At 35.1% G+C, this 16457-nt stretch overlaps 1 protein-coding gene across 2 annotated transcripts in view; it reads left to right on the forward strand.

Annotated features, from left to right (window-relative positions):
• Positions 1-16457, forward strand: part of LOC134840748 (COP9 signalosome complex subunit 2-like) — a 545309-nt gene that overhangs the window by 514544 nt on the left and 14308 nt on the right. Inside the window, exon 10 of one of the 2 annotated variants that reach the window (XM_063856767.1) lies at positions 385-1345. The exons of the other annotated variant lie outside the window; for it this stretch is intronic. Coding sequence (XP_063712837.1) covers positions 385-821 — 437 coding nt within the window. The 3' untranslated portion in view covers positions 822-1345. Of the gene's footprint in view, positions 1-384; positions 1346-16457 lie in introns of those variants that run through there. 2 annotated transcript variants of the gene reach the window in all.

A 16457-nucleotide genomic window follows, 5' to 3' on the forward strand; every position in this document is an offset into this window, starting at 1 on the left:
TCAGTTGAATGTAAGTCCTTTGAAAAGCGTTAATAATTTTTTAATCGCGTCTGTGGTGGGAGGTATGCGAATTTTGAAAATTTTGAGGCTAAAAATTTTTTGTGTGACGTTTTGTTTCCGGCTCAACGGGCGTCTATGGTTGTCTATCAATTCAGAAATTTTGGTATAATGATTATTTATTGCTAGCTGTTATCTTTCTCGGCATCTCTTGCCTCAAAATATTTTTGCGAACTACAGTTTTTTTTTACTCAGTAGCGTTTGTCGTGGCTTCTATCGGACAGCTTGCCATGCTATACTTATGATCTATTGAAAGTGGTGCGAATTCCGCTTCGCCTCTGTGTGATAAATTGCAATCCTTATCATTGAATGACAAATATTTTACAGGCAAAGAATACAGACAAGCCGGAGCAGAAGAATTGCAATCTATGGGAGTCGATATGAACTTCATAAGTTCGAATTATATCAAGGTATCAGAGGCCAACATGAGTGCCAGTGGCGATCATCTTTCACAGGTATCCAACGACAGCCGCGTTTCTGGGAAGACCCTGGAAAAGTCGGATTCAGGAGTTGACTCAGACGTAGAGTCCAAATCTGGAGCCCCTAGCATGTCGTTGACTACAAGCATAGCGCAACTGCCCAACCCTTTGGGTAATTACGTGATGTTTTATAGGCAACCGAGTAATGCGAATGGGCGACCGGCCTCAACTCCATTGATCACCTTTGATGATTCCTCTTTCAGCATCTCTGCTGGTCAGCTGGTGTCCAGTAGCGGAATTACGATGCCAACCGTGGCGTCAAATTCGAATCTTTCGGACAAATGACAGATATAATGAATATATTTTTGAACACTAGCAGCTAAAATAATATCTTGTGAGAAAGAAGAAGTTGCAGTGGAAGTAGGCCGTCTCATTTTATTATCGAATGTTCGCTCAACTCTATGCTCGCTCAAAGTCTATCCCAGTAATCCTATTTAGAATCTCATTGCAACGCAAACATGAAACCTTCTCACTCATACTGAAAACTTGAGCTAGAATTTGAAATTTGTGATAGTGGATGTTTGGTGATTACGCAATTTTGCCTTCTGAAATAAAATTTATTTTCCATTTTCCAAATTTATTTTTATTGGTCAGTAACACTAGTCCTGAATTCTATTAAATAGAGTTCATGTTTGATTTGAACGCTGCCTCCGAGCAACTTCAGGTGTATTGTTTTGATATCCTGAAAATCCTTTTGTAAAGCGAGTGATATGGTATTCTTTTTAATTTAGTTGTTATCTTTATACAAATCTGAATTTTAATAATGTGTACATTATATTATGCAATCAGAATTCACTTATTTATATGAATTATTTTTCCATAAGTTTGTACGAAACCAAATAAATGAAGAGATTCGGTTTTCTCAAATGGTTCAGTTTAATCCGGTTTTCTCAAAAAGGGTTATTTTTATAACAACAAAAGGTATGGGACGAAACAAGGATAGACGGTTACTGTGCAAATTGCGCAGAATGCTCCGACCATAGTCTTAACAAGTGAATTTTTTGTCAATTTAATGTCGTTTTTTTTGTCTGGTTTGATATTAAGATCTGAACCAAAAATATATATAAATTAGGTATATTCGACAGTCATAGTCACTTAGGCTAATTCGAAAACAGTTTCTGTAGAAAAATGACAAGAAAACGAAAAAACAAATCGTAAAATTTTTTTCTATTTTGCAGAAATATTTTTGAATTTCTAAAGTTTTTGATTGCCAAAAGGGCGCTTAATTTTTCGAAAACTAACTTAACCTGAGTAAATTGAAGTTTTAACGGCCTAAATTAAGCTTAAAAAGCTATTGTGAGCCTGCAAACTTTATTTTGACGAACCTTATTAGCTCGAAATTAGAACAAAAATCAAAAATTTCAAACCGGTTTTTCTTATCACTTAGAAAAAATTTTCAATGTTCGAATCACAATTAGAAGAGCTTTAATATAATATATAACTCGGCCCATTTTGATAATTATTGTGGTACGTGATTTTTTGTGGAAAAAAACTAAAACACACCCGAATGCGAAGTTCCTCCACATTTTGTAAATGGTCAGAATAAAAACTGTCAAGTAATTAAATTTCTTGAATTTGAAAGAGTTTTGAGGTAATTTCAGTTGCGAGAACTAGCGACCTGTAATCGGGAACTAGACATTTCCCTTAAACTACATTTCTTACAATTGTGTAAGAATTTGACCTTGCTATATAGTTAAACCTCAATAGCTTAAAAGCCATTTCTATTTGTTCTAGAGGTAATCAAGTGCGTGCCTTGGGAGCCTTAGTTACCGGATACCAGTCTCGGTTGGACCTTGTTTTTTGTATCTTTATATTTTTTTCTGGGAAATAGACGAGTCGGGCTATAGTTTGTTTGCTTGTTTTTTTATCGGCTTACTTTCCCAATCATGGATTTTGCTTGAGTGCTCTATGTAGAGTTCCTTTTTTAACATTTGTACAGAAGCAGTTATTTGTGTTACATGATTTTGTGTAGTTTTAATTTTATTAGTTTTCCTACAAGGTTTTTTGCATGCAATGATTTTGGCAAATGCTGCTATATCGGCTTAGTTGCCTCAGATTGGTCGTTATTACACTAGCAAAGAAAAGTTTACTAGTATGAACTTTCTTTTTTCCAACCTAAGTGGCAAATATTGGTACCACTTTTGGGGCACCTTTACAGCTTATTGATAGTATGTGCTGTGACGATTCGAATCGTAATAAGTTAACACAGTTGACGCATTTTTAATTCATCAAATAAACCGAAAAAAGCTACTTTTTCAAACAACACAAAAATAATAAAAACTCGATTTCAGAAATTTTCTAACTCAATGCGTCTCGCAAATTTTTAAAATGCATCAGTTATACATAATGTGGCTTTATACTTAGCGATTTATTACATGCAAAATTGTGTCTTTTGTATTTGGTGCTAGTTTTACTGCATGGAATTGGCAATTTATTAGCATATGTAGCTGCGTTATTGGTGGTTAGTTTTGGGGGATTTTAAGCATCTGTGGCTGCGTGGTTAGTGTGTGAGACTCTAATTTGCTAGGTCGTAGATTCGAGTCCGACACGTAGCCGAGTTTTTGCTAATTCGAGGCTTATTGCTACTTTTTCTGTTGTCACTTGATAGAGCTGCTTTTTTGTCGTGTTCTCGCAAGTGTTTGCGAAGCGCAGCTTTGCCTCTGTATGAAACTTTTAGTCTCAAATTTAAAAAAAACCTACAATTCTTTCCAAGACATTTTTCATGGAACATCTACCAAAATTTTGTCTGCCTAGTTACTGCTCCATAATTTTTTTTCAGTGCTCTTTGAACGTCGGGCAGTATGTTTCGCTACTGTTTCGTTTAAAATGATCATCTTTCGAGGCATACGTTTGTATGTTTAGTTTTTTCAACGTTTTCTTTCCCTTGCGAAAAGCAAGTATTGCAATCAGGTACTAGACTTTTTTCCCGAAATAACATGTTCACAGGGCTCATCTCTAGTGTACTTTTGGACTCATCTCTAGTGGTAGCTTTTTTCATAATTATTTTAAATTCTTGGCGTTCCCAGCCCACTTAGCCCGGAGGTAACGATTTCGCCTGGTACTCCAAAGGTCCTGGGTACGAATCTGACCAGGACCTGTTTTTTTTTTCAAACGGGAAATATTCCGTTTAAACAAAACTGTCGGCTTATTGTTTGTTCGATTATGTTTCATCAGCTTAGTTGCCACATCGTAGATTTTTTTTGCTATGCGCAATTTTTTTGTAGCTGCTCTTAGTGAATTGATTTACTTCAGCTGTTTGTAATTTCCTGACTTGTATATACTTTTTTGCCTAATTTTGTGCTTGGCCCAAATGATTTTGACTTATATTTTATCGGCTAAGTGACCTAATTTTGAGTGGTTTAGAGTGAAACGTAGTTTGTAGGCTCACCTCTGGATCGCCCAATTTGCTGAAATCTTGTTAGAAATTATAGTCCAGATTTTTTATGACAGTTTTTTTCGCATTTTTTTTTTCTTTTTTTTTGGCGTAATTGGTTCCGTCTTATGTTATATCGTCTTAATGGCCTCATTCTTTGCCTGTCGACTAGCGAAAAAAAAATTGTATGTACCAGTCTGTTTTGAGGGTGAGGGGGACTTAATTTTTTTGGCCTTCTTTTAATTTCCTTTGTTTTCTTCATAATTGGTTTCGGCCTATATTATATCGGCTTAGTGTCTTCATATTGTTTCATGAGGAGCATTTAAAATTGTTGGTTGTGTCTTTTGAGTGATTTTTTGAGGGGTACTTGTTAACTATTTATTAGCCAAACGTCCCTTGATTTTTTTGTCTCAAAGGGTTTCTGGCAAGGTTTTTTAGGCATTGTAACCGCTTGGTAAATTTTCTTCCGATGCTAATTTCGCATTCTATTGCCTTGGCAAGTTTTCTTTTAAAAGTACCCTGATTTATTTGGATAGATCTAATTTTTTTGACATTTTCGTTTTTTCCTACTTAGCGGCTTTCTTATTTTGTACCGCAAGTGATGCGAAGCATAGCTTCGCCTGTGTTTAATTTTTCGAATTTTCTCGAAAACTATCCTCTTCTATCTGAGATTTTGGGTTCTAAAGAAAGTGTTGTGGGAAGCTCCTTTCCATACGCATCTAAGCCCAATTTTTTACACAAATATTTACGGCCCTTGGAAAAGTCAAATTTTTGATTTTTGACCGTCTTAAAGAATTACTTAACTCTAACTTTCCTGCCAAATTTGATAGCATGGTTTAACCGGAACAACAGGTTGTTAAAAGCCTAGCTTTATATTTGGCAATTTATTTAAAGAAAAAAGTAAAGGCCCTCAAAAATTTCTTAGCATTTTTGAAACTTAGACTCTTTTTTGGAATTTTTTTTGACTTTACTCGAAAACTGCCCTGCAAATTCTATGGTTAAGTGTTCAATCGAGAAACGCGGTTTTAGAATCTTCTCTACTTAAGCGGCCACGTTCTGATTTTTGCAGAAAAAAATATGGACTTCAGAAGAAATTTTAGAACTTTTGACTGTTTATTAGAAAGATTTAAAACCCTTCAAATCAGAGATGAAAAGTTCAATCGAAAAGCTGGTTGCGAGAATTTTTTTCTGTATAATCGGCGATTTTTTATTTTAACTTGAATTTTACTTGCATTCCAATATTTTTGTGGGCAAAGTCCATTTAGAAATTACCTATTTCATCCAGCTTCAGTATATCAAATTCAAAGAATATCAAAAACAAACCTTTATCTTTAGCTGGGGCCCTAATTATCTTCTATCGAGACAAACAAAAATTGAGGTTTAACCATTTTTTTATAATTTTTTTTTCGACTTCGTTTTTTTCGGATTTGTAGCTTCCTCATTTCTATCCGCCAGCTTGCAATGCTATTTGAGCGATGTGGCGCAAACGCTGCGAAGGGCCGCTTCCTTTCTGTGTATAACGTGGTTAAGCAAACTCAGAGATTATAAATTTTTAAAAAAGGATCACGTTTTCGATTTTTTCAAGTTCATCAGTTCCTATGATACATATTTTCTGTTTACACGAGCCAGCGTTAATTTATACAGTCATTTCATTTTTACGTAATTCAACTTTTTGTGTTATAATTCATTGAAATAATTGCCTTTGAAGGACTTTTTTATTCACTTTTCGAGATATCAACGCCCCTGCTTGAATACTATGAAGATATTGAACGTGAGATTATTCTGCGTGACGTTTTTAGAGCTTTGAAAATGAGCAATTTGTTGGATTAGTGTTTTTGTCTTGTCTATGATGCTCCACGCGTCAGCGCGTTTTATTTGAGGTTGTCGACTATATCATTTCACTTCAAAGAGCTCAATTAATCTTTTCCAATTAGGTTGAGGCAATTTGATAGGCTCCAATAATTTCCCTGGAAGACTTAAATAATGTTTTTCAGTTACTTTTTGAAGCTGTTTTTTAAAGCGGGATTCTGTATTTGCTTGTTTTTTTTGGGGACAAGCTTTTCAGCTTGTGATTGCTAAGTGCAGCTTCAACTGTTGCAAAACATTTGATCATTGGCACACTTTTCCCAGCTTTTGATATATAGTTTCTAGGCTTGACTGATGAAGCACGTTTTTCAAATTTATTTTTGTCAGCAAAGCTCCAATTGAGCTAAAAAAGACAGGCTTAAATGCAGCAAAGCCGTTTTAACCCATTATCTCACAGAAATAATGATCATTTTGGTTTCAACTAAAATCGATGCCTATTTATCAGGACGATTTAGAAAGTGTTCGTTTTATTGAACTGTTTTATAATTTGTTTGCTGACGATCAAAAGTTTTTGCTCAAGCTGCGGTGATTATGCTTGCGACTAACAATTGTAAAATAATTTGAGCATGTAATTTTTTAAGATTCTCAACCGGAGGCGGATCCAGGATTTTCTAGAGGGAAAAGCGGTTTTTCAAAAAATGGTGGTCAACTTTTCAGTTTTTTTTAGCTTGACCGTATTAATTTTCCGAGCTCTCCCTAATCACTAGAAAGACCTTGTTTTACCAAATTTTCTGCTCCGGAGGCATAGTTATGGGTTAAAAAAAAGCGTGTTCAGGCACCTTTTTGCATTTTTTCGGCTCGAGCTACCCCCTCAAAATTAGTATATATTGGCGCCAAAGGGTCAGGCAGCCAAAACTGGATATTTCAAAATAGTACAAAAGGGGTACCCTTTGGCTCCTAAAATGCTCGAATACCTGAAAAATGTAATTTGAGTCTGCCAGGAAGATTATTTGAACCAATCACTTTGCCTTTTGAAAAGATTATTTGAGCGCTTTATAGTTTAAGCGAAATATTTCGGCAAGCTTAAATAAATCGCGCTTACGCGTTGAGCATCATAGATGAGAGCATCATGCTCAAAGTATATCTGTTGTTGGGGAAATCACAGGTTTGGCCAAATGATGCAATTGATTTTGTTCAAGAAGTGGTGAACAGTAGCAGCTTTAAGGGGAGGAATGGCCCGGGGTTATCACTTTGTTCAAATCAAAAATGTGACCAACAAAATTGCCACAAAACTGACCTTTTTGCCGACATATTTCAAGCACATTGAACTTAAAGAACTGAAATTATCCGAGTACTGCCTGTCTTAACACAACGCCGCTTGCAAACAGTACGAGCAGGGTTTGTTTACCTTTTATTTTTTTGAGGTACTTTTTATGGACTTTGCTGAAATGCTCAATTTTTTTGAATTTCAAATAAAAGTAATTCTTAGTTCGTTTGTAGTGCTATTTAATTTTTGTTCAATTATATGTCAAGTTTTTGAATTTTAGACCGTTTTTTGGAAACTGACCGTTTTTTGGAAACTTCAAACCGGTTTTTCTTATCACTTAGAAAAAATTTTCAATGTTCGAATCACAATTAGAAGAGCTTTAATATAATATATAACTCGGCCCATTCTGATAATTATTGTGTTACGTGATTTTTTGTGGAAAAAACTAAACCACACCCGAATGCGAAGTTCCTCCACATTTTGTAAATGGTCAGAATAAAAACTGTCAATTAATTAAATTTCTTGAATTTGAAAGAGTTTTGAGGTGATTTCAGTTGCGAGAACTAGCGACCTGTAATCGGGAACTAGACATTTCCCTTAAACTACATTTCTTACAATTGTGTAAGAATTTGACCTTGCTATATAGTTAAACCTCAATAGCTTAAAAGCCATTTCTATTTGTTCTAGAGGTAATCAAGTGCGTGCCTTGGGAGCCTTAGTTACCGGATACCAGTCTCGGTTGGACCTTATTTTTTGTATCTTTATATTTTTTCTGGGAAATAGACGAGTCGGGCTATAGTTTGTTTGCTTGTTTTTTATCGGCTTACTTTCCCAATCATGGATTTTGCTTGAGTGCTCTATGTAGAGTTCCTTTTTTAACATTTGTACAGAAGCAGTTATTTGTGTTACATGATTTTGTGTAGTTTTAATTTTATTAGTTTTCCCACAAGGTTTTTTGCATGCAATGATTTTGGCAAATGCTGCTATATCGGCTTAGTTGCCTCAGATTGGTCGTTATTACACTAGCAAAGAAAAGTTTACTAGTATGAACTTTCTTTTTTCCAACCTAAGTGGCAAATATTGGTACCACTTTTGGGGCACCTTTACAGCTTATTGATAGTATGTGCTGTGACATTCGAATCGTAATAAGTTAACACAGTTGACGCATTTTTAATTCATCAAATAAACCGAAAAAAGCTACTTTTTCAAACAACACAAAAATAATAAAAACTCGATTTCAGAAATTTTCTAACTCAATGCGTCTCGCAAATTTTTAAAATGCATCAGTTATACATAATGTGGCTTTATACTTAGCGATTTATTACATGCAAAATTGTGTCTTTTGTATTTGGTGCTAGTTTTACTGCATGGAATTGGCAATTTATTAGCATATGTAGCTGCGTTATTGGTGGTTAGTTTTGGGGGATTTTAAGCATCTGTGGCTGCGTGGTTAGTGTGTGAGACTCTAATTTGCTAGGTCGTAGATTCGAGTCCGACACGTAGCCGAGTTTTTGCTAATTCGAAGCTTATTGCTACTTTTTCTGTTGTCACTTGATAGAGCTGCTTTTTTGTCGTGTTCTCGCAAGTGTTTGCGAAGCGCAGCTTTGCCTCTGTATGAAACTTTTAGTCTCAAATTAAAAAAAAACCTACAATTCTTTCCAAGACATTTTTCATGGAACATCTACCAAAATTTTGTCTGCCTAGTTACTGCTCCATAATTTTTTTCAGTGCTCTTTGAACCTTGGGCAGTATGTTTCGCTACTGTTTTGTTCAAAATGATCATCTTTCGAGGCATACGTTTGTATGTTTAGTTTTTTCAACGTTTTCTTTCCCTTGCGAAAAGCAAGTATTGCAATCGGGTACTAGACTTTTTTCCCGAAATAACATGTTCACAGGGCTCATCTCTAGTGTACTTTTGGACTCATCTCTAGTGGTAGCTTTTTTCATAATTATTTTAAATTCTTGGCGTTCCCAGCCCACTTAGCCCGGAGGTAACGATTTCGCCTGGTACTCCAAAGGTCCTGGGTACGAATCTGACCAGGACCTGTTTTTTTTTCAAACGGGAAATATTCCGTTTAAACAAAACTGTCGGCTTATTGTTTGTTCGATTATGTTTCATCAGCTTAGTTGCCACATCGTAGATTTTTTTTGCTATGCGCAATTTTTTTGTAGCTGCTCTTAGTGAATTGATTTACTTCAGCTGTTTGTAATTTCCTGACTTGTATATACTTTTTTGCCTAATTTTGTGCTTGGCCCAAATGATTTTGACTTATATTTTATCGGCCAAGTGACCTAATTTTGATTGGTTTATAGTGAAACATAGTTTGTAGGCTCACCTCTGGATCGCCCAATTTGCTGAAATCTTGTTAGAAATTATAGTCCAGATTTTTCATGACAGTTTTTTTCGCATTTGTTTTTTTTTCTTTTTTTTGGCGTAATTGGTTCCGTCTTATGTTATATCGTCTTAATGGCCTAATTCTTTGCCTGTCGACTAGCGAAAAAAAATTGTATGTACCTGTCTGTTTTGAGGGTGAGGGGGACTTAATTTTTTTGGCCTTCTTTTAATTTCCTTTGTTTTCTTCATAATTGGTTTCGGCCTATATTATATCGGCTTAGTGTCTTCATATTGTTTCATGAGGAGCATTTAAAATTGTTGGTTGTGTCTTTTGATTGATTTTTGGAGGGGTACTTGTTAACTATTTATTAGCCAAACGTCTCTTGATTTTTTTTCGTCTCAAAGGGTTTCTGGCAAGGTTTTTTAGGCATTGTAACCGCTTGGTAAATTTTCTTCCGATGCTAATTTCGCATTCTATTGCCTTGGCAAGTTTTCTTTCAAAAGTACCCTGATTTATTTGGATAGATCTAATTTTTTTGACATTTTCGTTTTTTTCCTACTTAGCGGCTTTCTTATTTTGTACCGCAAGTGATGCGAAGCATAGCTTCGCCTGTGTTTAGTTTTTCGAATTTTCTCGAAAACTATCCTCTTCTATCTGAGATTTTGGGTTCCAAAGAAAGTGTTGTGGGAAGCTCCTTTCCATACGCATCTAAGCCCAATTTTTTACACAAATATTTACGGCCCTTGGAAAAGTCAAATTTTTGATTTTTGACCGTCTTAATGAATTACTTAACTCTAACTTTCCTGCCAAATTTGATAGCATGGTTTAACCGGAACAACAGGTTGTTAAAAGCCTAGCTTTATATTTGGCAATTTATTTAAAGAAAAAAGTAAAGGCCCTCAAAAATTTCGTAGCATTTTTGAAACTTAGACTGTTTTTTGGAATTTTTTTGACTTTACTCGAAAACTGCCGTGCAAATTCTATGGTTAAGTGTTCAATCGAGAAACGCGGTTTTAGAATCTTCTCTACTTAAGCGGCCACGTTCTGATTTTTGCAGAAAAAAATATGGACTTCAGAAGAAGTTTTAGAACTTTTGACTGTTTATTAGAAAGTTTTGAAACCCTTCAAATCAGAGATGAAAAGTTCAATCGAAAAGCTGGTTGCGAGAAGAATTTTTTTCTGTATAATCGGCGATTTTTTATTTTATCTTGAATTTTACTTGCATTCCAATATTTTTGTGGGCAAAGTCCATTTAGAAATTACCTATTTCATCCAGCTTCAGTATATCAAATTCAAAGAATATCAAAAACAAACCTATATCTTTAGCTGGGGCCCTAATTATCTTCTATCGAGACAAACAAAAATTGAGGTTTAACCATTTTTTTATAATTTTTTTTTCGACTTCGTTTTTTTCGGATTTGTAGCTTCCTCATTTCTATCCGCCAGCTTGCAATGCTATTTGAGCGATGTGGCGCAATTGCTGCGAACGCAAACTCAGAGATTATAAATTTTTAAAAAAGGATCACGTTTTCGATTTTTTCAAGTTCATCAGTTTCTATGATACATATTTTCTGTTTACACGAGCCAGCGTTAATTTATACAGTCATTTCATTTTTACGTAATTCAACTTTTTTTGTTAAAGTTCATTGAAATAATTGCCTTTGAAGGACTTTTTTATTCACTTTTCGAGATATCAACGCCCCTGCTTGAATGCTATGAAGATATTGAACGTGAGATGATTCTGCGTGACGTTTTTAGAGCTTTGAAAATGAGCAATTTGTTGGATTAGTGTTTTTGTCTTGTCTATGATGCTCCACGCGTCAGCGCGTTTTATTTGAGGTTGTCGACTATATTATTTCACTTCAAAGAGCTCAATTAATCTTTTCCAATTAGGTTGAGGCAATTTGATTGGCTCCAATAATTTCCCTGGAAGACTTAAATAATGTTTTTCAGTTACTTTTTGAAGCTGTTTTTTAAAGCGGGATTCTGTATTTGCTTGTTTTTTTGGGGACAAGCTTTTCAGCTTGTGATTGCTAAGTGCAGCTTCAACTGTTGCTAAACATTTGATCATTGGCACACTTTTCCTAGCTTTTGATATATAGTTTCTAGGCTTGACTGATGAAGCACGTTTTTCAAATTTATTTTTGTCAGCAAAGCTCCAATTGAGCTAAAAAAGACAGGCTTAAATGCAGCAAAGCCGTTTTTACCCATTATCTCACAGAAATAATGATCATTTTGTTTTCAACCAAAATCGATGCCTATTTATCAGGACGATTTAGAAAGTGTTCGTTTTATTGAACTGTTTTATAATTTGTTTGCTGACGATCAAAAGTTTTTGCTCAAGCTGCGGTGATTATGCTTGCGACTAACAATTGTAAAATAATTTGAGCATGTAATTTTTTAAGATTCTCAACCGGAGGCGGATCCAGGATTTTCTAGAGGGAGAAGCGGTTTTTCAAAAAATGTTGGTCAACTTTTCAATTTTTTTTTAGCTTGACCATATTAATTTTCCGAGCTCTCCCTAATCACTAGAAAGACCTTGTTTTACCAAATTTTCTGCTCCGGAGGCATAGTTATGGGTTAAAAAAAGCGTGTTCAGGCACCTTTTTGCATTTTTTCGGCTCGAGCTACCCCCTCAAAATTAGTATATATTGGCGCCAAAGGGTCAGGCAGCCAAAACTGGATATTTCAAAATAGTACAAAAGGGGTACCCTTTGGCTCCTAAAATGCTCGAATACCTGAAAAATGTAATTTGAGTCTGCCAGGAAGATTATTTGAACCAATCACTTTGCCTTTTGACAAGATTATTTGAGCGCTTTATAGTTAAAGCGAAATATTTCGGCAAGCTTAAATAAATCGCGCTTACGCGTTGAGCATCATAGATGAGAGCATCATGCTCAAAGTATATCTGTTGTTGGGGAAATCACAGGTTTGGCCAAATGATGCAATTGATTTTGTTCAAGAAGTGGTGAACAGTAGCAGTTTTAAGGGGAGGAATGGCCCGGGGTTATTACTTTGTTCAGATCAAAAATGTGACCAACAAAATTGCCACAAAACTGACCTTTTTGCCGAAATATTTCAAGCACATTGAACTTAAAGAACTGAAATTATCCGAGTACTGCCTGTCTTAACACAACGCCGCTTGCAAACAGTACGAGCAGGGTTTGTTTACCTTTTACTTTTTTTGAGGTACTTTTTATGGACTTGTAACTTTTTCTTACAAACTTTGCTGAAATGCTCAATTTTTTTGAATTTCAAATAAAAGTAATTCTTAGTTCGTTTGTAGTGCTACTTAATTTTTGTTCAATTATATGTCAAGTTTTTGAATTTTAGACCGTTTTTTGGAAACTGACCGTTTTTTGGAAACTTCCGTTTTTTGGAAGAAAGTCTGCTTTTCTCGAATTAATAGTTCATTAAAAAACAGGCTGTGAGTTTATTTGCTGCCCAAGCCTGTACAACCAATGTTTTGTCGGAAAAACATGCGGAAAAGTCAATTTTTGTGACCGGTTTTTGAATGTTTGACTTTGAATGTTTGAATGGCAATCGAATAAACAGGTGGCTAAAATTTTTCCTGAAGTAGTGTCGATTTCTTAACTTTTGTAAGAAATCATGTTATGTCTTTGGAAACGTCCACATTCTGAAGTTTTCGCCGTCTTCCAAAAGTTTGCATTTTTTTCTTGAAAACTACCCTGAAAAATTTGAGCAGGGAATTGGAATTTTACCGTTTCAAGAGGCTTCGCAGTCACGAGTTAGATCAAAAGAACAGGCTTAGGGAAAAATCCACTGCAAGAATGGGTCATAAGTATTTCCCTACACTAGCGGTTATTCTGTTAGTTTACTAGAGAAACAACTAAGGTTTTTTTATTTTTGCAAAAACTACGCGATTTATCCCTCATCAGTTAAAATTGTACTAAAATATATCAACCAGGTACCTCCAGCTTAAGCTGAGCCCCTAGTTTCAACTATAATTTATTGATTGTTTCTAGTTTCAAGTTAGGTTGCGTAGTTTCAAGGGCACATTTTTTATGCTTTCGCCTGTTTCATAATCAGGAACCAGACTTTCCGCCCGTAAATAACTTTTCGTACATCAAGTTGAAATTGAAGTTACGTTATTAGTGAACCTTTTCATCTTTGAGACTGCTTCGCAATTAGAATTGGTCTATAGGTAAAGCGGTTTTATCTGTGCCTTAAGTAGATGCAAGTGTTTTTGACGTGTTCCTGAACTTCATGAAATTTTATTCTTTTATTTTTGCTTCGATTAAAATCTTCATTCGGCCTAAATGTTAACGGTGTGTGTTTTATCGGCTTAGTTACCTTGATTTTTGTTGCTTCAATGACAAAAAGATTGATTAACAAATCAGGTAGTTTGTCTAGCAAAAGTTCAAAGCCTTAAAACTTTATTGCTTAAAAGTTTTTATGTCAACAATTTTTATGGTTTTTTTTTGTTTTCGGCTCAATGATCGGCCTAGAGCGACTGTTTTTAGCTCAATGAACATATTTGTGACTAAGCGGCCGCTCTTTAAACAATTGAAGACTTACTCAATGCTGTTTGTTGTTTCTTGAACACATTATCTGAAAATTTTTTCCCTAAATATACTTTTTTTGTTTTGTTTTTGTAGTCTTATTTTTTTCGTTGGCTTGCAATGCTGTGTTTGAGTTGTATCGCAAGTGTTGCGATGCTCTGCTTCGCCGGTGTTGAACGAAGTGATTAAATCGCAAAAGTCGATTTTAGTTTTTGGAATTTTATGCAGAATAAACAAGTTATATAGATTGATCCAAAGTTCTTAAGCTGGGTTGATTCGATCTGAGATTGTTATTCATAAACTTATCATTAAGCAAGTCAGGAAACTAAACCACTCATCTTTACGTTATCCAGTCATAAAAATTTACTAATTCGAATACAATCATATATAATTTTTAAACAATAATAGCCGATTACTACAAGTTGCTTGGAATGTTGTCACGACAGGTGTCTATATCTCTTCAAAACCAATCGTCTGGCCGAGTTTCCGTACTCCAATATCTCCATGTATCCACCGGCGGTTTCATCTATTGAAACAGTCTCCGACAGTGTCAGTCGGTTATCCAGTCATAAAAATTTACTAATTCGAATACAATCATATATAATTTTTAAACAATAATAGCCGATTACTACAAGTTGCTTGGAACGTTGTCACGACAGTTGTCTATATCTCTTCAAAACCAATCGTCTGGCCGAGTTTCCGTACTCCAATATCTCCATGTATCCACCGGCGGGTTCATCTATTGAAACAGTCTCCGACAGTGTCAGTCGGTTATCCAGTCATAAAAATTTACTAATTCGAATACAATATATAATTTTTAAACAATAATAGCCGATTACTACAAGTTGCTTGGAATGTTGTCACGACAGTTGTCTATATCTCTTCAAAACCAATCGTCTGGCCGAGTTTCCGTACTCCAATATCTCCATGTATCCACCGGCGGGTTCATCTATTGAAACAGTCTCCGACAGTGTCAGTCGGTTATCCAGTCATAAAAATTTACTAATTCGAATACAATCATATATAATTTTTAAACAATAATAGCCGATTACTACAAGTTGCTTGGAATGTTGTCACGACAGTTGTCTATATCTCTTCAAAACCAATCCTCTGGCCGAGTTTCCGTACTCCAATATCTCCATGTATCCACCGGCGGGTTCATCTATTGAAACAGTCTCCGACAGTGTCAGTCGGTTATAACATGCAGAATAAACAAGTTATATAGATTGATCCAAAGTTCTTAAGCTGGGTTGATTCGATCTGAGATTGTTATTCATAAACTTATCATTAAGCAAGTCAGGAAACTAAACCACTCATCTTTACGTTATCCAGTCATAAAAATTTACTAATTCGAATACAATCATATATAATTTTTAAACAATAATAGCCGATTACTACAAGTTGCTTGGAATGTTGTCACGACAGTTGTCTATATCTCTTCAAAACCAATCGAAAAAATGGTTCAGTATTTTTCAGCTTTCGTGTCAGAACAGATGAACTTAATTTGGAATAACAGCTTAAACAACGTGAAATTTTGCTCTTTAATTGCTTAAATGCTGAGAGCCACTTGACAATATTGTCTGTTTCAAGAAAGGGGGATTGTTAAGCATATTAAATCAGCGCTTTTTCGACCAATCAGAAGGCAGCTCAATACAAATTTGCACTAAAAAGCTCTAGTGCTAATGAACTGTTTTAATTCAGAGGGGTGATGGGATTTGTTTCGTTGATTTGAACTGAATCACCCATCGCTTAAATGCCATCCATAGAGCAGGGATTTTTAAGTAGATCCAAAAGTTGGCGATTGGCACCGTCGTCAGGCGCCAATTTCTAAACAGTTCAAAAAGCGCTGGGAAGTTTTTTTAAAACATCGTTCCTTTCCACTCGTTGTATGACAAATACTTGTTTTTTTTTGATTTTTTTGGAATAATAACGGTGTTGGTCAGAACCTTTTCCGGAAAATGTTGAAAGTTCTGAAGATAGAGCTGATTCGAAAATGTTTTTAGCTCGAAAGTATTTGCTTAAATAATTATCAGTACTAAATAACAATAAGTTTTCCTTGAATATAATACCTGGATATATTTTATTAGATAGTAATTTGACATTAATTGCTGATATAACTAGTTGTTCCGACTTTCGATACGGAAGTAACGGAATATTTGTGCTCGGGGTGGGTTTTTTTTTTCTTCAGACAAATTTCGACTTTTTAACTAGCCATTTTTGACGGAATTTTTTATATCATTCGAAAGCCATTGTTGTCCTGAGCTTAAATTTGAAAAGATATTTCACCTGTGATCATTTTGCGTAAAGTTATGAGGGTTTAAAGATTGCCATTTTGACCAATTTGGGACAATTAACGCCCGATATCATTCGCGCTATTAACGCGTAAGCGGAGATTTAATCCGTCTTATAAATTGTTCCAAATTGGTTGAACGAAGCTTATTTGCCATAATTGATTTGTTACAAGGAACGAAATCTATCTTTTTGTACTTTATATGGCGTGTGGGGGGATGATTTTTAAAAAAAATTTCAAATTAAAATAAAATTTCATTTTATTTTATTTCATTTAATTTTTTATGCTATTACTGCTGCTCCATAAACCTTAAAAGGCAGTCGGAA

The sequence above is a fragment of the Symsagittifera roscoffensis genome, chromosome 2 (assembly GCF_963678635.1).
Source record: "Symsagittifera roscoffensis chromosome 2, txSymRosc1.1, whole genome shotgun sequence".
NCBI classification, from domain to species: domain Eukaryota; kingdom Metazoa; phylum Xenacoelomorpha; order Acoela; family Convolutidae; genus Symsagittifera; species Symsagittifera roscoffensis.